This window comes from Apodemus sylvaticus, chromosome 19, assembly GCF_947179515.1.
Source record: "Apodemus sylvaticus chromosome 19, mApoSyl1.1, whole genome shotgun sequence".
Classification (NCBI taxonomy): Eukaryota; Metazoa; Chordata; class Mammalia; order Rodentia; family Muridae; genus Apodemus; species Apodemus sylvaticus.
This window is the reverse complement of record NC_067490.1, coordinates 43,336,774-43,359,266: the sequence shown is the minus strand read 5'-3', so window position 1 is coordinate 43,359,266 and position 22,493 is coordinate 43,336,774. Positions and strand designations below refer to the sequence as shown.

Sequence of the window (22,493 nt, the reverse complement as noted above, 5' to 3'; positions counted from 1 at the left end):
AAGGTTCCTACCCCGATTTCTGTGGGTGACAGACTACAAGCTGTATGATGAAATAAACATTTTCCTCCCCAAGTCACTCTTGTGTATTTTGTCATAGAAACAGACCCTAAGAGAGACCTCTGCACTGTAACTTTTTATATATGTGCTATTCTGTCTATGGACATGTGCACATATGAATTCTTTTTAAAATTAAAACATGTGTCTACTCCTAAAATAATCCACGTAGAAACAAAGTCAATTAAATTTTATTTCAACCAAGAATATAAAATAAATGTGATGTAATTTATCGCAGCTGGAACAGTCACTTTGAGAGGGTGGCTGGAGAACTCCAGAGCAGAAGCACCCAGTTCGGAAGTGGCCGAGGCCACACACCCTGCATCCTCAGAGCGGGCGTCTGAGGGCAGCAGGCTTGGCTTACACACATCACAGCAGAGCAAGGAGAGTCATGGCAATATCTAATCATACAGAGGGGGTGCGTGCAGAAAATGATCAGAAAGATAGACAGGTACACTTCACAAATAGGAATTACCGGGAATACAAACTAGTTTAGAAAGGACACACTGTATAACATATATAAAAAGTACTTTCAGTTGTTATTAAAAAGGACATGTCGGTCCTGGCTTTATATAATGCTTTTAGTGTCTACCCAGACAAAGCTTTTTTTTTTTTTACAAAAAAAAAATATTAAATAGTATTAATTTTACTCACTACATAGGTGGTAACAGTGCATCAGGAATTTCCCATGTCACACATCAGCACCACTCCCTATGGAAAACAGCTTGGAAGGGCAAGTATCCCAGTACCACACACCTCTGAAGTCCCTCAAACACTGGCCTTTGCGGCTATGTTTGTAACTCTTCTTGATCACTATGGGGACTTAAACTGCTATGCGCTGTATAAAATTATTACATGTACTGGATTCCTCCGAGCCTCCGTGAAGCCCAACGGCCACTCGTTGTCCTTCTGGTCACCTAAAGAGCAGTGCAGCAGTGCATGGCGGCGGCTGCTACATCTTGACTCAGAAGCAGGGCAAGCTGCAAGTCCTACTCGCCCACTCCTTCCCCCGTTAGCACAGCAGAGCATTATCTCAGAGGCAAGAGAATGACGGGGAACGAGGCAGCGAGCCTGTGTGACCGTGAGAGTCTGGGAGGCCGCCCCCCCTTCCCGGCATGAAGCTACGTTACAGAGTGCAGAATGTCAGCACTCCAAATCCTAAGGTTTCTAAAGCACAGAATAAAAACAGACTTGTCTCTTGATCTCTGCATCTCACTCACTTCATGGTTTATTTCATCAAAAGGACTCAAATTACCAACTCACGCTACAGTACTTTTAGCTACTGCCCTCAGATGCCGGCCTGAATCCTTTTCCCCAAACACCTCGACACAGAGCCACCTCTAAAAGTGACTTAATATAAAGAATAGAAACCTTTCAACTCAATCCTTCACTCCTCCCTAGACTCTGAAGCTCCCCTAAGTCAGAGGATGCCTCTGTGTCCCCAGAGAACAAAACAGTTTCTAATGAAGGTGCAAAGAGAAATCCCATCACTTGAGGCTCATGAAGGTAAACTCCACCCTTGAGAAGTTTCACAGGTCCCATGAGAGGTCCCACCCCATGGACTATGGCCTTAATGTATACGAAAGGCTTTGCTTCCTTCACGGAAAAAGGAAATAATGAACAGAAATTATTTCTGAGAGTACTGGGCACAGGTGTGCATCACCAACCCTGAGGAAAGAAGAGAAAGTCAAAGGGCCAGAATCAGTGCAGTGATGTGGAACCCAGCTGCATTGATAGTGGCGATTTCTGGTTCTGTCCTGGAAAACACTATACTGGAAGGGAATGGCAAGGTGCCCTGTGTGAGCTGGTTTTACCAGAACAGTCCTGTGAATGTCTAAATGCATACTGCCAGAACGGTGCATCCAGTTTGTATACAAAGAACTGTTTTGTTTTAATATATATGTATGTATGTATGTATGTATGTATGTATGTATGTATGTATGTATATACACAGACTAGGGGCTAATGCCTTTCATTAAATTGAGCTCATTCGAGGGCAAGAACAAAGTTTCTGTTTTTATTGTAATTCTCTACCACCACTTAGTAGACAGAAGATGCTCTGTCCACAAGGGCCACCCTACTGTTGCGGAAGGCTGCTGTGAACATTTCAAATATGCATAGATGCCTTTTGTGACAGCTAATCCCTGGCTTTCTCCTCAAGTGGTCGGACACAGACCTGCTTCCCCATAACACTGATTACCATAAAATTCAGAACAGAGTTATCCAAGTGGGTTCAGAAGTAAACAAAAGGACCTTCATCTCATGTGACATCATAGGTCAACCACGTGGCACGGATATCCCGCATCAGTTTATCATCACTGGATTGGCTGTAACAAGGAACTGTCTCCAGCTCTTTGTTTTTCTACCCAGCAGAGCCCTGAGCCTGTGGGAAGGGAGAAGTGGCCCTGGACAAAGAGGCTCCAGGGCCCAGCTCAGAACTTTGTATAGATAGCTACAGTCTGCCCGAGGCTGATTCTTATTTAAAAAAAAAGAAAACATAAGGGATTAAAAAAAAACTAAGGGGACAGTCAGAAACTCCTCCCAATGAAGCACGTCACATGTCACTGACTTCGTTTTCGGTCCTGGTGTGCATGTCACCATACAGTCTTTATTACTATTTATAAGCCTCAGTATGCTGAAATCAGTGAGGTCCTGGCTGGCGACAGTATCACATCAATAGTGCAAAATGTATACTGGCTTCTAAAAATCTTATTTTACTTGTATATGGACCCCAGAGTATCATAACCAGGTAGATAGGTTCACAAGAATAGTTTTTTAAAAATGTATATAGTTTGCATATACAATTGGTTATTTTTTCTAGCTCAAGAAACATTGAGAACAAGGCTGGTGCTGCTAGGAGCATCAGAACACAGATGTTCTGCCCCTGCACTACAATGGGGGCTCTAAGCCTTTACATCTCCTCTTGATTCTGGAGGTGGGGGTTCCTCAAAAGTAGTTAAGAAAGAACTCCCCTCGAATTCGTAGATCATGGAAATGCAAATATTCACCCCATCTACCTTACACTATCGCCCATAGTTCTTAGGCACAATTATTAAGTTTTTTCCTAGGGGCAAAAGAAAGCATTCAGTGCAATAAAAAGATTCTCGACAGCGTTAAGTCTCAGTAACAGCAAAATTATGCATACATAATACATACTTCAAACATGAATGAAACCTAAAATTTTAACATGCTTTAAAAATAGTCACTTTATGCTTAATGCACATACAAATGGAAAACACTGCAGATGAACTCACAGGCTTCTATCTGAGTACCCTTGATTATGGAAGAAAGCTACTCATGCTGACACCGCAGAGCCTGCAGCTCCTTGAGAGAAGCCTCCGACGCTACACATGGAAGCGCTTTTCCTTCAAGTGGAAGAAGCGTGCTTTGATCAGCGTGAGTCCTCGTGAGGTCCTAGTGCAGGAAACAGTCTCTTCAGACTTCCCAGGTGAGTCCCAAAGGCCTGGATTCCATCAAAGCCCTTGAAACCTCTTTTAAAGTAGACTTAGCTACATGAAGTTAAAATTATAATTTTAATTACTGAATATTATTCAGAATATGATGATTCTGGGAACTGAGTTCCCCGTGAATGATTACATAAAAACCACCAAGTACTTCAGTTCTTCATAGCATAAGCAGGTAGCTGCAAAGACCTAAGCTGTGTTTGGTCGTGGGCACCATCTGCCCTACACTGTCTTTCACTAGACCTTCCCTGAAAGAGATAAATAAAAACATAATAGTAAAGTACTTTGGGACAGTAACAGTTTCTTTTTAAGACTTCCAAGAGCAAAGCAGTTAGTCTGTGAAGACTGTGTAGTGCTTTAAAAGGTGCATTTGACTGGTGTTGCTAAGTCAGTTCATGAAGTATAAAACTATACACCACTGGAACCCTGTTCCTAGAACATTGAAATCCTAAGAAAAGATAAATGACAATGATTGCTACAGCATGAGAAAGGTGCACCAGAGTCCCTCAGAGACTGCTGAAGAGCGGACGCACAAGTCTGACGCTGGGGTACAGCAGACGCCTCTTCAGGAAAGTCACAGAAGGATGCATGCAGGGAAGAGGGCTGGGAGCACTTCACAAGAATCTTCCTTAAGTCAATGAGGAAGAGATATCAGTCCTTCAAAACACTTAGCATGCAAAGGTTTCCTCTCAAGCGTCTGTGCTTTGCATGATGTCTGTCTTCATTCTGGGGCTCTCTATAACGCAGGTCCCACCCTGCTGGAGTCTGTGCTCTGCTCTCCTAGGCCAAGCAGAGGGAGTGGGTCAGTACCGGTGGGCCTGGTGAGATGGGTGGTACTGGGTACTCTGTTGAGATGACGAGTAGCCCAGCGTACTCTGGGACTGAGAGGACCCCTGAACGCTGCTTTGGTAATTCAGGCGAGAACTGGAGTGCTGGAAAAAAACAAAACAAAACAAAAAACAGAAAAGGTAGGCAGGGAGTTACTGACTGTAGAGAGAGGTCAAGGCACCAGTCAGAGTAGTACAGAGATCTAGCTACGTTCATCATGAGGCTCCTGCTATGTTCTGCTTATCTGAAGTTGTAGCCTGCTCAGACATAACCACCCTGGTAGGCGCTGACTTTGCCTAGGTAGTAGAGAGCGGGAGTTGCACTGATGAAGAAACACAGGAAATACATTTCTGAGATGTAATTTAACCTTTTACATGACTGATAACTGACAACAAAGCAATTTGGTAAATGAAAAAAAAATGCAATCAGTAAGATATAACCACATCCTGTGACTTCTCACTTTCAATAGTAGGCTGTGACTAGAAAACCTATCCTTCGGCAGGCGGAAGCCAGGGACACTGGATCCCTACCAACAAGCAAGCAAGCAAGCAAGGCCGACAGGGCATGCTCACAGTAAGGGACTAATATGTCAGGGAATAGTCAAACTTCAGGAAATGCTTAAAACAAAACATTCTAATAAATCTTATTTCCCATCTAGAAATTAAATAAAGTAATTTTCCTACTCTACTGGCCCCCTAGAGAAGAGGTATGAACTGCTTTCAGCTAAGACCCTCTGCTAAAACAACTTTTAAAATGACATTTTCTTTTTCAACAGGAAGAGAAATCTGCATACCCCGCCCCACCACCCCTTGCTCTGTGTGTGTCCTGTTCTGTGCTGAAGGCAGGGTCTCACTTTCCACCCCAAGCGGACCTAGAACTCACTACGTGGGCCATGCTGGCTCAACAGCCTTCTCTGAGAGCCTTAGCCTCTCAGTGCTGAGGTTTCCAGGTGTAAGCCACCATCTCCTCTTTCTGAAGGGTAAAGCACAGTAGCTTATACGGAAACAGCCCACACATGGGAACCACTCCCCCAGGCAGAGGCCTCACACCACAGCCCAGTGTGGTGCTGAGAAAAGCAAGGAAGGGGCCCGGGTTCAGTCCAGAGAACAAAGGCGTGCTTATGGTAAAGCAAACCTAAAGGCATTTATTCCTGGTAAACCTACAGTCAGGGATGTGAGGCAAAGGCTGACTAACGATAAAGATGTCCTTAGTTCCCATAGTTAGCGGCACAGGTGTATTTCCTTGCATCATCTAGTGTTACCACAGCTTTAGTATGCCTTCCAATCCTTTGCGGTGTCTCGGCCTTTACCCTCCCAGTGCAAGAGTAAATCTTCTCGGCTCTGTCTCTATTCTCAGTGTTCTTGATTGTGTCCAAGAAAGACACTTTGCTAGTGACATGTCTTTCTTATGTGGCCAATATGGATAACATTTCTTTAAGGAGCCTCAGGCCTCCCTCCTTTCTCTCCTTGGGGTGTTATGAAATGTAACATCTAATTTTTATAAGAGCTAAAAACTATTTAACTATAAAAGGATTTCTTAAAAGTCAATTTCCCATTTCATAAAATATATTTGCATGAAAAAGGAGAAAATTCAGGGGTGAACCTGATAATCCGATGGCATGACGGGCCCGCCTGAGTTTGCACCCGAAGGCCCGATCCGGGGCTTCTTGTTTGGAGGGACCTGAGTCAGCCCGGAGTCCTGGCTGTGCTGCAGCCCCGCTCCAGCGCCGCCGCCGCCCGCAGTGGCTCCCCCCGCAGTTCCATTGGTTTGGGCACTGCTCTGCTGTGGTGGAGGAGCCTGTGGGGCGGCTGCTGCCTGTTGTGGGGGTGCTGCAGGCTGCTGATGTGGGTTCTGCTGCTGCGGCTGGTTCTTTTAAGGGGAAGAAAGATCAGAAATTTTACAATGAAGTTAGACCAACAGGAAGTTCCTATCAATGCTTGATATGCACATGTGACTGGTGACACCCCTGGGGTACACAGCCAGGTTGCACAGGTGTGACTGGTGATGCACCTGGGGTACACAGCCTGCTTGCACAGGTGTGACTGGTGACACACCTGGGGTACACAGCCAGGTTGCACAGGTGTGACTGGTGACACCCCTGAGGTACACAGCCAGGTTGCACAGGTGTGACTGGTGACACCCCTGAGGTACACAGCCAGGTTGCACAGGTGTGACTGGTGACACCCCTGGGGTACACAGCCTGCTTGCACAGGTGTGACTGGTGACACACCTGGGGTACACAGCCAGGTTGCACAGGTGTGACTGGTGACACACCTGAGGTACACAGCCAGGTTGCACAGGTGTGACTGGTGACACCCCTGAGGTACACAGCCAGGTTGTACAGGTGTGACTGGTGACACCCCTGGGGTACACAGCCTGCTTGCACAGGTGTGACTGGTGACACCCCTGAGGTACACAGCCAGGTTGCACAGGTGTGACTGGTGACACACCTGGGGTACACAGCCAGGTTGCACAGGTGTGACTGGTGATGCACCTGGGGTACACAGCCTGAGGTACACAGCCAGATTGCACAGGTATGACTGGTGACACACCTGGGGTACACAGCCAGGTTGCACAGGTGTGACTGGTGACACACCTGGGGTACACAGCCAGGTTGCACAGGTATGACTGGTGACACACCTGGGGTACACAGCCAGGTTGCACAGGTGTGACTGGTGACACACCTGGGGTACACAGCCAGGTTGCACAGGTGTGACTGGTGACACCCCTGAGGTACACAGCCAGGTTGCACATATGTGACTGGTGACACCCCTGGGGTACACAGCCTGGTTGTACAGGTGTGACTGGAATGACTGAGATGGGTAAACACCAAAATACATCATTCCCAAAGCAGAACACAGCAAAGCCAGGGTAAGAACCTCCCTGAAGTTCAATGAGTCAGTGCAGCATCTCCAAATCAAATGGTTATTGGGAGTTGGGGGTGGGGGGGCGAGGTGCTGTAAGGGACAATGGGAAATAACTCACCCCTAAAGCAACCAAAAGTCTTCCAGTTAGGACTCTGGAAAAGAATGCTGGGGAATGGCTAATAGATTCTCTTAACAGAAAGGACTGGGGGCAGGGGGGTGAGGGGGTCCTGCAGAGGCACAGCAGGCTGCGGTTGGCTCTGCCTGAACAAAATGAGGAACCACAGGGATAGAATGGGCAACTAAAACAAAACAGGAAGTTCAGTTTAAGCCTCAGTGCACAACTCAAGTGTACACCCAGTTGTCATCTTTTTGCTGCTCTTGCTTCCTGAAAGGCAGTGTTACAGGAAGCTTGTACCTTGTCGCCTTTCTCTTCTGGTTCATCTTCGTTAAGGAATTCTCTTTTGGGGTACGGAATCTGGCAGCCAGCGAACACACTAAAACCATTTAAAGAAATTCACATCAGTACCTGGAGTCTATAAATCCATTACCTTTAAAAGTTGACTTTTTCTTTCTTACATCCGACACCTCACTCTGGCTGGTGCTTGCTGGACACCTTCCAGTCAACTTAAACTAAGCACTGAGGAGGGAGGAGTCACCGCCTGCCCTTCCTGCTGGCTGCAGCTTTCCATGTCAAGGCAGGACTGCTGCTAGCAAGCTCCTGTGCAAGACGCGGACGGAACTCTGTGCACACTGCTTCACCAGCACCAACAGACACTGACTTTGTATCTGCTTCCACATGAATATCAATTTCCCCTACAGAAAAGCAAGTGCATCTCAAACACCCAGCGCTGGAGTGTGTGCCTGGCAAGGCGAGAAGGGAGAGGGCTGCAGGCCGTACAAGCTCCATCCCTCATCTGAGGCACAGCCTCTCTGAGGAGGCCTTCTCTGCAGGCAGTTCTCATGAGCATAGCAGTACACGTCCAGCACCTTCGACCTGGAGCAAAGACCATGGACGGAGAAATGAACACGTACTCTAATGTTGGCAGGGGGTCTTCCTGGAAGTAAGGGTCCTGCAGAGCCTGCTCGGAGGTGATTCTCTTGGTTGGATCCATGGTGAGGAGTTTCTGAAGCTATAACAATAAATAAGAAATGTGATAACATTTGAAAAAGTTGCTGACACATCAACTCCCTGACATTTGTGTAAATGTCTAACATGAGTAACAGCAAATACATCTCTTACACATATGTGCACACATGTGTGCATGTGCACGTGTTTATACAGTCTGCTCTTCTACGTGGGTTCCAGGGATTGTGGATCACCCAGGTTGTCAAGGCTTGTCAGCATGTGCTACCTAGCCAGCTGTCACACCACCTCCTATTGTACACCTAGTACTCTACACATATTCATGAAATTACAAATAAAGCCCCTTACGATTCTTTCTTTTCTCTGATATAAATCATTTAATAAATTAAGACTAGTAGTTAAGGAAGATTCCTCAACAGATTAAGATTTAATTTCTCAAGTATCCAGCAATTAATTAAGTTCTTTCTTCCTTCCTTCTTTCCTTTCGGAAGGCAGACTGGCTGGGACAGTCCCACAGTGAGCAGGAGCAGATGTGTGTGCACTCATGAGGCCTCGATCTGCGGCTGAAGCACCTACCAGGAGGAACACCTTGCTGTCAGGCTTGACCTTGTGTTTCTCCATGTACTTTATGAGGCTGCTGTTGGCATACCTGCAGGACACAAGCACATGGCGAGAGGAACACGCGTGATTCACATCCTAAAAGGAGAGCTCTTCAGGCAAGTCTCTTTAAGGTACATGTACAGACACATCACTCACTCCTGACACTTATGCACAAACAGGGCTGCTATAAACGACATCCCAGAGTTTTAGAGCTGGAGTCTCTTTAGATGTGGTTATGCGCCACCATCAGAGCTAGAAACACTCACTCACACACACACACACACACACACACACACACCCTGTGACCCAGCAACTGCTCTGGTGCAAATCACATCTAAGAGATGGCTCGCTCTGCTTCTCCTCTTGCAGTGCCAGAGGCCGTGAGTAGCTCATGCATGCCAGACAAGTTCTCTACAGCTGAACAGCACCTCCGACCTTTTCCCTTTTTATTTTGAGACAGGTCTCACTAAGTTGTGCACACTGGCCTTGAACCACCCTCCGATCTCAGCCTCCTGAGCAGCTATACTCACAGGCCTTTGTCACCAGGTCTAGTGTAAAAGACACATAAGTATCAGGACACAGGAGAATATTCTTATTAGCATTTTTGTAAAAGGAAAACAAACAAAAGACCCCACTAACCCCCAAACCTAAAAACAACCAAATATCTACCCACTGAAGAAACAGAACAGCTAGGTACATCAACTGTTAATATTATTTAAAATTTAAATGGTTTCAAAATATAAAAATAGAATCCATTGTTAGTGTGTGATAATTTCCCTTTCCAGCCTTTTATAATTTATATTTGAAGCAGAATTTGTGCCGATTAAGAGTGTTTAAATAGAGCGGGCGGGGGGTGGGGGGGGGCAGAGGGTGGTGAGGGGCGGAGCCCAGCACTCAGGAGCCAGGCAGGCGGATCTCTGGGTTCTAGGATTGGAGTTTTAGATGGTTATGAGTCACCATGTGGGTGCTGGGAACCTAACTGGGGTCCTCTGCAAAAGCAGCAAGCCTTGTAACTGCTGAGCCACCTCTCTGACCATGTTTAGTTTTTGAGATGGGATTTTGCTATATTGCCCATTTCAGTGTCTTAGGTGTTGGGACAGCACCCAGTCAGTTCAGTTACACTTGTAACAAATTCCCAACGACACTCATTGTCACGGAGGAAAAGAAGCCCGGGCAGGCGTCTGGTCTCCTATACCACAGACAACATTTAGGTGTATATCAGAGAATGCATGGACAAGGTAGATACTGGGTCTGGTAATGGGAAGCCAGACAGTTTACAGAGAAATCAAGTTTCTCTATCGGTTTTAGGTCTTCCCTGTCTAGTCAACTGTTTTCCTGAGGCTGCTCAGGCTAACGCAGGCTGCTGGGTTGTTACTATCATAAAAAGCCTGAATCTGTCCTTCTGCTGAATTAAATTGTACAAACAACTGTAGTAGTTTTTTCTTATTGTGAACACAAAGACTGTTTATCTTTTTAATTATCGTATTCTAGGATAGGAAGAGTTTCCAAAGTAACATAAACTTGCTAATTATTTATCAAATTATGTTTCTTTGAACATTTAGGTTTTGAAAGTAAACGTAACGATCTCTTTCACATGCACTCTTCCTCTTCCCTGGCTTGTTGAGGGTTAAATCCAAACACCGTCCAGAGATCCGCATTGACTCCCACGATGCCCGCAGCCTCGCCTCGCTTTCTAGTGAGCTCCCTGGAACTGTCGCCTTACAACAATCATGAAATACCTACTGTCTTCTTAGCAATGTATGTGCAGTGTCCTAAGAGTTCTTTTTCTGATACAGAAAGGCAGGTTAATATTCTCTTACTTTCCAGATACTATTTTATCTGAAATAGCAATCTGTAGAACTGTTTTCAATATATTTGCTTCAATGATTTCTTTGTTGTTTCTTTTGTTTTTGTTTTGACGCAGGATCTCATTATGCAGCCCTGGCTGGCCTGGATCTCCACTCTGTAGACCAGGCTAGCCTAGTCTATTTTAAGGTGTGTACCGCTATGCCCAGGGCCTCACTCTGTGGAAGGCTGAACTGGGACTCAATCTCTCATTCTCACAAGTGCTCAGACGTCCCACGAGCTGTCACTATGCGTGGGTCGCTTCAGTCACCTTTACATGCTATATTAGACCTACTGCAGAAGTCAATGGCCAGCCATCATACCTGTGGACCCTGTCTTCTGTCATTTGTTACAGGGGCAAGGTGTGAGTACTGGCCCAAGCTCTTTTCCTTTTTGCTTTGCTGGGGACTGAAACTAGAACCTTGAATATGCTAGGTTAGCACTCCATTAAGCTATAGTACATAGCTATGCAGTACATCAGAAGCAGTTCGTTTTAAATTAATAAGCATGCAGTATGTGCTAAGCCACAGGGATATGGTGGATGTGTGGATGACTCATAAAGCAGCAGTACAGGATGCAGAGGAGGAACAAAGGGAGTGACGAACCCAGACCTGGAGGGTCAGGGAGCCGAGGCCTGCAGAGTTAGTACAAAGAGTGTGCAGCAATCAGCATTAGGAAGGCACTGAGAGAAAACTAGGAAACACGTATGTAAAATTCCAGAGGCCAGAGAAAGCTGAAGGTATGTGAGGTACTTAAAATCTATGATGTCTGGGCTATAGAACATGAAACAGGTCAAGAGAGGAATCTGTTGATTAGTCTAGGTTTGGCAACGGTTATGGAGCAAAAGCAATGAGAACTTATGACAAAAGTGGTATGTTCATTTTGCTGTACTTATTTACTTATTTACTGAGACTTACTTATTGGGGTTTTGCTTATATAGCCATGGCTAGCCTGGTACTCACTACATCATAGCCGAGGCTGGTCTCAAACTCACTGGCTTTACCTTGTATGCCACCGTGCCTAATTTCTTCAAGTTTGTTTTTGCCAACACTGCCACATGGGAAGGGCTGGCATGACGGACGGGGACAACGGCACAGGGAAGAGGCTGTGAGGAGAGCCTGCTGGTGTCCTGACGACACTTGGTAGAGTGATGGGCAGACTCGGGGTCAAAGCATTTCTACGAGAAAGAACTGAGTAGATCTGCTCCTCATGTGGGTCCAGCGAGGGGAGGGGAGGGAAGTGAACTGATGAGAGTGTGACGTCATGCATCTGCGTCACGGGTCTCCGGCTTGAACAACTAGGAGAATCACGGAGCCATTTCCTAGAACGTGCGCACAAGAGCTCAGGCTCGAGAGGACAGACAGGAGTCCTATTCAGGCTGAGAGTCCACTGGCAGTTTAACAAGTGAGTTTGAAAACTAGGGAAAAGCTGAGTAAGATGAGTTAGATAGCCCTAACCCCAGAAACTGAAATCCAAAGCATTTTTAGAATCTAAAAAACCCCTCAACTCTAAAATATCTTTCTAGGCCAAAATTTTACTACACTTCGAAAAAGATAAATATTTCTGTGTGTGCGCACACATTTCCCTTTGCACAATCACAATGTGCATGTGGAGCTGGGGAGCAGGTCACACCCAGCTTCCCACGTTCAGGTCACTGGTCTGGAGCTGCAACTGTTTCCACCCCGAGCCACCTTCCCTGGCCTGGGTAAGAGCTGGAGGTTGTACACACTGGGAACGATCCACCAGCTTAACTGGCAGGGAATATGGCAATCACAACTGTGCGATTTGCCGGGGGAAATGTGCAGTGACCAAGGAGCTCAGGCCCAAACCGACGGGTCTGTCATTCCAAGGCGGAGGTGAGGGAGGGTCCCTACTGAAGGCTGGGAAGAAGCCAGACATGAACAGGCTGCACTCTCATTTCTACCAGCCATTTTGGACTGAAATTTTCCTGGTAAGCTGAAGTGATCTTGGTCGTCAACTTGACTGCACTTCTGGAATCAAATAAAACCCAAGCCACTTGAGCACTCCTGAGAGTAATTTTGCTTTACTATCACTGTTAGTTTTTAATGTGTGTGGGCGTTTTGCACCACATGTACACAATGCCTGCAGAGGCCTAGAAGACGGTCAGATCCCCTGATCTAGAGTTACGGAAGGTGGGCCAACTGCTGTAAAAGTACTAAACCGGGGTCCTCCGCAGGAGCAGTGAGTGCTCTCTGCTGATCATCTCTCCAGTCCCTCTTCTTATTCTTTTAAACTATTTCCTGTGTGTGTGGGTTTTGACTGCATGTATGTCTAAACACCATGCTCGTGCAGTGTCTACTGGAGACCCGACGAAGGTGTAGGATCCACTGGAACTGGAGCTATAGACGGTTGTGAGCCACCAAGGAGGTCCCGGGAATGGGAGGGATTTTCTTTTATTGGATTATCTGAAGCAGGAAGACCCACCCTAAATGTGGGCAGCACCTCTTTGGGGACATCCCAGCTAAAAGACATGAAAGAAGAAAACTGCTTTTTACCTGCATGCCCTCACCCATGTTGATAAGTCTACCTATCCTGTTGTTGTGATATTTCTTCCCCACCATTAAAACCAACTTCTTTGGAATGCCAATGTAGACTGCAGACTGGCGGTTCTACTGGGACGTCCAGTCCGTCCATGGACTGAGCACTACCAGATCCTCGGCCTCTCCAGTATGAGACGACCATTGCTGAGCTAACTAGACTTCATCCTATAAGCCAATATGCATGCATCCATCCATGCACACAGTCAGCTCTGTTCCTTTAGAGAAACCTGACTAATGAGCCCCGGTCATGTCTGCATGTCTGCATGTCTGCATGTCTGCAGCCGTCTGTCCCACTCTGACTCTGGACCCCATGGTCCTCCCTGCCACCATCCTCCTGCTTTCTCACTGCAACATCTCAGTCACTGACCAGTACCCAGACCAGAATAAAACCAGAGCTGTAGGATTGAAGTAAGGCCTCTATCATAGTAAAACTTTAACTTTTTATTGTATTTTGGCTGTTTGAGACACGGTTTCTCTGTGTATCCCTAGTTGTCCTGGAACTCACTCTGTAGACCAGGCTGGCATGGAACTCAGAGATCCGCCAGCCTTTGTTTCCTGAGTGCTGAGATTAAAGGTGTGTGCCACCAGACCTGACCTCTGTTTTTAAATATTACAGCCCTAAATTAGGTATATATGTTAAAATCATTTGGAAAATATTCTTTTAATCACAGGCATGACATGTTAAGTAACCTCTGAGTCTCTAGTTTAAGCCTAAATACTTTTTTAAAATGAATTTTCCTAGGGAAGCTACAATCTGTAACTAACATGTGTGAGTATTCGTGTCACTCGTGACAATATTCATGCTGAGACCTAATCCCTGGCGTGTATCAACAGGGAGGCCCTCAAATGTGCTTGTAATGGAGGGGCCTGTGCCCGTGAATGGTACCGATGTCTTAATAAATGAGGCTCTACACAGAGCTCATACCCTTTGCCCTCCACCATGAGACACCACAGCAGCAAGGGCAGACACCTGCCTGCACACGCACCCCGGACTTCCCGGGCTCTGGAAGGGGAAGAAAATCAATTCCTGTTGTTCATCAACTACTCAGTCTCGGAATTTTGTTTCTGTGTTTCCCAGCATTCATGGACTAAGATAACCTGGAATTACTTACGTTGTTCTTCGAAAGTCTTTTTGAAGTGTTGGGTACTCTGGCATTTTTCTAATATCTTCCCAGTCTTTATCTTCAAAAAAATATTTTTAATAGAAATTATTTTATTAAAAGTCTCCTAATTTTTTAGTTTAAAAATAAAAAAACAAACTTAATGCATGCATTTATAAAGAAACACTTTTGAAATGTAATTTAGAATAGTATTTTGAAAAGGGCAATAAATTACCTGCAGGAAAGCCCATGACACTAAATATTCGATCTAACTGATCGTGATGAAAAGGATTGCTTGTTTTTATATCCTCCTGACGACAGTGAAAAATGGGTTCTGAAGTCAAGAGCTCAGCAAATATGCAGCCTATTGCCCAGATGTCTATGAAAGAAAAAAACAGCCTATTATACAAATGCATTCATTTCCTCAGTTACAACTCCTGGATATAATTCCAACATACACAAAAATACACCAATATGTAAAACTTAATAAGTATATTAAGGAAGCCAACAGAAGCTGGGATGTACTTCACTTGGTAAGCGCTTGCCTTGAGTGTACAAAGTCTTAGGCTCAATCCAGCACCACAAAACCACAGGCCATGTCACATACCTGCAATCTTATCACTTGGGAAGTAGAAGTTATAGATCATAGATCATCCTCAGTTATATCAAAAGTTCAAAGCCAGCCTGAGATATAAGAGATCCCTCTTTAAATAAACAAAAACAAATCTTACATAGAGCCAGCAAGGTGGCTAAAGGCGTTTGCCATGCAAGTCTAGAACCTGAGTTTAAGCCCAGGAACTCACATAAAGTACAAGAAGAAAACTAACTCCTCTGCCCTCCACATGTGTAGTGTGGCACATGCGTGTGCGCGCGCGTGCGTGTGTGTGTGTGTGTGTCTGTGTGAGTATGTGTGTATATTTGTGTCTGTGTTGAGTATGTGTGTTTGTGTCTGTGTATGTGTGTTTGTGTCTGTGTATTTGTGTCTGTGTGTGTGTGTACACGCGCACATGCACCTTAATGACAAATCAATAAAATATGGAACACGGGATGGTCAAGTTATATCATCACATAACAGATTAGAAGCCAAATAAAAGGAATGCTTACTTACAAATTTCCTGGTAGAGACAGACTTAGGAACAAACTAAACTTGACAAACAATGGATTCTTTCTAGGTGGAAGTCTAGAGAGAAATTCTTACTTTATAGGCTCTATGCTTAAGTGAGTTAACTTTTGAGATACATATTTATATTTGTCCATTTTGAGAAATATTATTTAGTAAGTATAAAAGTAAATAGTATTACTAGGAATATGGCAAAATGTAGAGAGAAAAAGTGTACCACAATGCCAAACACATCCTGAAGATAAACTGAATAAACAAATGGTTTAATTATATTTATTAACTACGACAAATGTCAGTATGTTTTGTTGTAAAGCAAACAGCCAACAGAAAGCCATGCTGTAATGCTTCTGTCCTCTGACCATTCAGATGCTTCCCGGCACCAACATCAGCCTCTGGATAATGGGGAACAGCTTCCAATCCTCACTGTGTGCCACACTGTTCCCTGCCGTCACAACAGATTATAAACACAGCCTCGTCTTCCTCAATGCTGCGGCAAGCGCCACCATGCTGCGGGCCCATCAGTGCCATATACTAACATTCTGCGTCTACTTTTTAATCCTTCCCGGTCTTCCTCCATGCTGTCTGTCACTCCTGTCCCCAACAGCTCCATCCAGCCCTCCTGGATGCTTTTAATATCGTCAGTAAGGACTACTTCCACATTGCTAGTCATGTCAGTTCCCAATTGGCCCTTTATTCAAAGGACAAAAAGCAAAATGTAGACGTTCTCTCTTACTGCTAGCATAAAGAACCTCAGAAAAGCAGGCAGTGAGAAACTGTTTCCTGCCAAATTATTTTATAATTTGCATTCCCATCTAGTTCTTACTTATACTTGTGTCTGACATGACCAGGTATGGCTAAAAAGTGAGAGTGAGTGAAAATGTGTGCATTTATATACATTGTTATGACTATAAGCCCAAAGATACCTCTATCTTAATAATGTCCCAAAGATTTTCCCTATCTTAATAATTTCCCTAACTTCGAATGTGAATGGATAATTAGGACTTTGGTTACTGTGACTTTGTTTTGGAGATGAGCTACCGTCTCACCGAGTAGCACAGGCTGCCCCTGAGCTCAGGCCCAGCCTTCCCGCATCGCTGTCCTCCCAGGCACTAGCATTACTTGGCACCTGGCAAGTAATTACATTTTTATGTCATGAAGTAAATCTCACTAACTGGGCAAGCAAATAAGTTGCAAGCCAGGTAAAAGTCAGTTTCCGTTTTTCTTACTTAAGGAAAAATAGTTGATTTCTAACTCACACCCAATTACATTTATTATAAACAAATAAATAATAACAACAAACCTATCACATCTATTTTCCTACAACGGTGCTTCTGAAAAAGTGCTTCCGAGTGTGTAGGGCCCACAGAACTGCTTGGGAAAGCAGTTACACAATGTTAGACATACAGTGACTTACTGTATGTGTAACACTGACTTTGGTGGATGTGGCACTTTGAATGACAATAACTCCCATAGGCTCATGTTTGAGTACTAGGTCCGCAGTTGACAGAACTGTCTGGGAAGGATTAGGAGGTGTGGCCTTGCGGGAGAAGGAGTGTCACTGGAGTGGGGTCAAGCTTCAAATGCACACTCCATTCCCAGTTAGTTCTCTCTGCCGCCAACTTGTAGGTCAAGGTATAAACGTTCAACTAATGCTCCAGCACCATGTCTTCCTGCCTGCTAGAACGCCCACCACACCATGACAATCATGGACTGTCTCTAGAACTGTCCCAAATTAAATCCTTTATTTGTAAGTTACCTCAGCCATGGTGTTTTTGTCATAGCAAATTGAAAAGTAACTAAGATACAATGGAAAACACTCTTAGCAGAAAAAATGTTGGCTACATATCTTTTTACTTCATAGGACCTCTCCCTTTCATATATTGTACAAATTATGGGTGAGGCCCAGGAGACCATCCTCCACCAAACACTCAGTGGAGCTTGAGTACCAGGATAATTATTAATGTGTCCCAATGCGGTTATGGATGACAAGGTCACAGTACATGCTGCAGTGCCTTCCTTCTTGTGCCCTGAATTCTATACCATCTTGCCTGTTTCTAGGTTCTGTCCATTAATGTCTAACTAACACCTCCCAATACAATAACACACACACACACACACACACACACACACACACCATACCCTCACAGACTTTTCCCCTCCTGTCTTCTGCTGCCTTCTGAGGTTATCTAAGAAATCTCAGTAGTTGGAAGGAAAAAGATCTAGATAACAAGAAAAGCAATCCCACTAGGTTGGAATATGAAAGAGCGGTGCAGGTTTTTAGCTGAGTCCTGAAAACATTCCAGGCACTCCACTGACAGCAGGGTCTCCACAGCCTCTCATCTGACTGGACATGGGTGAGTCTAATATCATACTCACACTCCTAAAACATACTTATCTCCACAATTCTGAGACCACTCAGGTTTAGCAAATGTTTAGCGATATTCACAAATGTTTATACTATTTCGGCACTATGCTATAATCTAAGTACTTTGGGTATCTGGATTTTGAAGAAATCCGACCTCCTGATAAACCAGGCACTATAATATGTCCATGTTCTTTATCCATGAATTAATTAGAAGGTTAAGGCATCTTCCTAAACACAGGACCAGCCCTCACAGTGCTTTGGGATGTTACAGCATTTTCACATGCTTATTAAACAGATACAGGATGGTGTTTCCAGTGGATTTTGAGTGGCAAATCCACTCTTAGTGCAACAGCCAAGGTGATCAGCGATCACTGCCAGTAGCAGGCAGCAGCAGCAGCTTTGAGGAAGGACTATGCAGGGACGTCCCCACAGGAAGGCACCAGAGCCCAGTCCTTCTTGTGGCTACCGCCCATTCCTTCTTTGCCTGCTCTTTGATATGTAGAAATTTCCAGAGCTGAGGAAGATTCTTGCCTGCTAGCTCTCTACCTATAGCCGAGGCTTCTCAGCCTTCAGACAGTAAAATCTCCCACGTGCCTGTTGTAAGGAAGACCATTAAATCCTAATAAACATGCTTATAACTACTTTTCTTTCTCTAGTTCTTTCTCCTTGGTGGTCTGGCAAGTGGCTGATCAGAGCCATCCTACCTACTTATGTCCTGTGGTAGGTACTGGGCACGCTGCTATCCTACAGATCAGAGCAGCACGAGAGGTGGCACGTCACACCATGCAGCAGTTAAAACACTTGGAAACCATCTTTTCTCCAGGACAATACTCCTGTCCTGATTTCCTTTCTGTGAAGACAGTTCTAACCCTCTTTCCCATTCTTCAGATATATACACTATGTGAGCACACAGAAAGAAAGATGTGCATGTTCTCTCTACAGCACTGGCTTTATTATGAACAGTCTTACATCTGTGAACGTGTGACTTATCAATCACTCAACACTTACCGATGGCCTTCGTGTAATGCCTGGCACCGAGTAAAAGTTCTGGAGCCCGATACCAAAATGTCACAACTACTGGATCCAAGTCTGCGAGGGGCTTTAGAGGAGAATTGAATAATCTGGCAAAACCCATGTCAGCTGAAAAATAAAACAAGCATATAAAACTCAGTTTGTCATATGATCGGTGCCATGCACAAGTTGGTAACCACCTTTAACCTTTCAAGATGAACATTTCCTCTGAAACTACTTGCCGGTTAGGAACTGTTTAGTTTATTGGTACTAAGACAGACTCCTCTACCCTGTCAACTTTACTTACTGATCAAGATACTGAAGCTTAACTTCCTGAGAGCGAAGATTTAAGTTCAGAGTCAGAAGTATGACCTGAGCCTGAGCCTCAAATCCCAGGCTGTTTGTTGGGAGCAGTTAGGACTGAGTCTCCTTGTTTAGACTGTGCACCTACCCACCTGAGTCTGTGTGTGCACCTACCCGCCTGAGTCTGAGTGTGCATCTACCCGCCTGAGTCTGAGTGTGCATCTACACACCTGAGTCTGAGTGTGCATCTACCCGCCTGAGTCTGAGTGTGCATCTACCCACCTGAGTCTGAGTGTGCATCTACCCGCCTGAGTCTGAGTGTGCATCTACCCACCTGAGTCTGTGTGTGCATCTACCCACCTGAGTCTGTGTGTGCATCTACCCACCTGAGACTGAGTGTGCACCTACCCACCTGAGTCTGTGTGTGCACCTACCCGCCTGAGTCTGAGTGTGCATCTACCCGCCTGAGTCTGAGTGTGCATCTACACACCTGAGTCTGAGTGTGCATCTACCCGCCTGAGTCTGAGTGTGCATCTACCCACCTGAGTCTGTGTGTGCATCTACCCACCTGAGTCTGAGTGTGCACCTACCCACCTGAGTCTGTGTGTGCATCTACCCACCTGAGTCTGTGTGTGCATCTACCCACCTGAGACTGAGTGTGCACCTACCCACCTGAGTCTGTGTGTGCATCTACCCACCTGAGACTGAGTGTGCACCTACCCACCTGAGTCAGAGTGTGCATCTACCCACCTGAGTCTGAGTGTGCATCTACCCACCTGAGTCTGAGTGTGCATCTACCCACCTGAGTCTGTGTGTGCACCTACCCACCTGAGTCAGAGTGTGCATCTACCCACCTGAGTCTGAGTGTGCATCTACCCACCTGAGTCTGAGTGTGCATCTACCCACCTGAGTCTGTGTGTGCACCTACCCACCTGAGTCTGAGTGTGCACCTACCCACCTGAGTCAGAGTGTGCATCTACCCACCTGAGTCTGTGCGTGCATCTACCCACCTGAGTCTGAGTGTGCACCTACCCACCTAAGTCTGAGTGTGTATCTACCCACCTGAGTCTGTGTGTGCACCTACCCACCTGAGTCTGTGTGTGCACCTACCCACCTGAGTCTGAGTGTGCATCTACCCACCTGAGTCTGTGTGTGCATCTACCCACCTGAGTCTGAGTGTGCATCTACCCACCTGAGTCTGAGTGTGCATCTACCCACCTGAGTCTGAGTGTGCATCTACCCACCTGAGTCTGAGTGTGTATCTACCCACCTGAGTCTGAGTGTGTATCTACCCACCTGAGTCTGAGGGTGCACCTACCCACCTGAGTCTGTGCACCTACCCACCTGAGTCTGTGTGTGCACCTACCCACCTGAGTCTGAGTATGCATCTACCCACCTGAGTCTGAGTGTGTATCTACCCACCTGAGTCTGAGTGTGCATCTACCCACCTGAGTCTGAGTGTGCACCTACCCACCTGAGTCTGAGTGTGCACCTACCCACCTGAGTCTGTGCACCTATCCACCTGAGACTGAGTGTGCATCTACCCACCTGAGTCTGAGTGTGTACCTACCCACCTGAGACTGAGTGTGCATCTACCCACCTGAGTCTGTGTGTGCACCTACCCACCTGAGTCTGTGCACCTATCCACCTGAGTCTGAGTGTGCACCTACCCAACTGAGACTGAGTGTGCATCTACCCACCTGAGTCTGTGCACCTATCCACCTGAGACTGAGTGTGCATCTACCCACCTGAGTCTGAGTGTGTACCTACCCACCTGAGACTGAGTGTGCATCTACCCACCTGAGTCTGTGTGTGCACCTACCCACCTGAGTCTGTGCACCTATCCACCTGAGTCTGAGTGTGCACCTACCCAACTGAGACTGAGTGTGCATCTACCCACCTGAGTCTGAGTGTGCACCTACCCACCTGAGACTGAGTATGCATCTACCCATCTGTTTCTGTGCACCTATCCACCTGAGACTGACTGTACATCACTCAGGTCAGTATGCACTGGAATCAGCTGCTGCATTCTCAGGGTGTCTAAGTGACACTGTCTCTTCCCAGCTGTGTTCAGGGACACTGGAAGGTACTAGAGGCACGGAATCGGCTATTGGAGGCAATCAGAGTGTCTACAATAGAAAATGCCGTATTGGGACCTTTCCCCTACAAAGTTGATTGTAACAGCACACTGTACACAATCCTGAGAACATGTATAGAAAACATAATAAATAACTTCTATAAAACAGATAATAGATAATTGCTATAGTAATTTCATTTAACAAAGATGTAAACGAAAGCTAACTAACTTAAGCATTAGGGATATATAAAACTAGAATTTGTCACTCTAAGGTTCTAGAGATCTTTTTTATGACTTCATAAAAAAGTACTTTGTATTTGTAAGACCCTTTATAATTTACAAACGGCATTTATTCACATCATACAATGTCATTTCATTTTCATAATAGATCAGTACTTTGTTTCTCACTTCTGAGGTAAAGAACCTAAAGCCAAAGCACAACTGAATTATTTGTCTATATTCACAAGAACAGTAAGACAACATAATTTTAAAAAAAATGCTTTGATTTAACAGCCATATTATTTTTGTGCTTTGAGTTTTGGTTTTTTGTTTTTTGAGACAGTGTTCCTCTATGTAATGGGCCTTGACCTCACTCTATAGACCAGGCTAGCTTGAACTCACTGAGAACCACCTGCCTCTGCTTCCTGAGTCCTGGGATTAAAGGTGTGCATGTGTAGGTGTGGGAGGTGTTTGTGGAGGGGTGTTGCCATTAGGTGTTTTCCTATATTATGCAATGTTGTCTAGCCATTTTCTCAGAGAGTGAAACAATATACCCCAGCAGAAAAGTTCCTTAAACCAGAAGGGAAACAACTCAAAATCCTTCAGGAAGTCCCCGAAACTGACCGGATTTACTAGGCCCCTCCCTCCCAAGGATAAACCATAACAACTGCTGAGGTCACTCTCAGACAGGCAAAGGGGCAAAAAAGAGACTGAGATCAGAGCAGCTGCTTGGAGGAAGAAGAGACAAGCCCACTTGCCTGGCAGAGGTTTAAACCAACTGAGTCGCTTGGAAAGGACACTCAACCTACTGAGCTCCCTGGAGGCTGCACAGTGTGCTCCAGGTCCCAGCCTTTGTAAGCCGTCGCCTGTGCTGAGGTGAGCTTTGGTGATGTATCTGCCTTTGATCATGTCAACTCCTAGAAACAACCTCTCACCTAGTCTGCTAAGTAACCTCTGAGACATGAAGTTCATCTCTGGTAGCATCCGTACCTTGC

At 45.5% G+C, this 22,493-nt stretch overlaps 2 protein-coding genes across 4 annotated transcripts in view; both read right to left on the bottom strand.

The window, feature by feature from the left end:
* Window positions 1-229: 229 nt before the first annotated feature.
* Cdk19 (cyclin dependent kinase 19) overlaps window positions 230-22,493 on the bottom strand; it is a 135,888-nt gene continuing 113,624 nt past the window's right edge. For all 3 annotated transcript variants that reach the window (XM_052162997.1, XM_052162998.1, XM_052162999.1), the window contains 8 exons: window positions 18,897-19,028; window positions 14,639-14,782; window positions 14,416-14,485; window positions 8,874-8,946; window positions 8,246-8,343; window positions 7,629-7,707; window positions 5,949-6,215; window positions 230-4,450 (listed from right to left, as the gene is read on the bottom strand). In XM_052162997.1, coding sequence (XP_052018957.1) covers window positions 4,322-4,450; window positions 5,949-6,215; window positions 7,629-7,707; window positions 8,246-8,343; window positions 8,874-8,946; window positions 14,416-14,485; window positions 14,639-14,782; window positions 18,897-19,028 — 992 coding nt within the window. In that variant the 3' untranslated portion in view covers window positions 230-4,321. The remainder of the gene's footprint in view (window positions 4,451-5,948; window positions 6,216-7,628; window positions 7,708-8,245; window positions 8,344-8,873; window positions 8,947-14,415; window positions 14,486-14,638; window positions 14,783-18,896; window positions 19,029-22,493) is intronic.
* Window positions 6,231-7,621, bottom strand: LOC127669136 (keratin-associated protein 16-1-like). The gene is made up of 2 exons (XM_052163000.1): window positions 6,797-7,621; window positions 6,231-6,620 (listed from the first exon to the last, which is right to left on the bottom strand). Exons 1-2 carry the CDS (start codon window positions 7,187-7,189, stop codon window positions 6,255-6,257), a joined length of 759 nt encoding a protein of 252 aa, XP_052018960.1. The 5' UTR covers window positions 7,190-7,621; the 3' UTR covers window positions 6,231-6,254.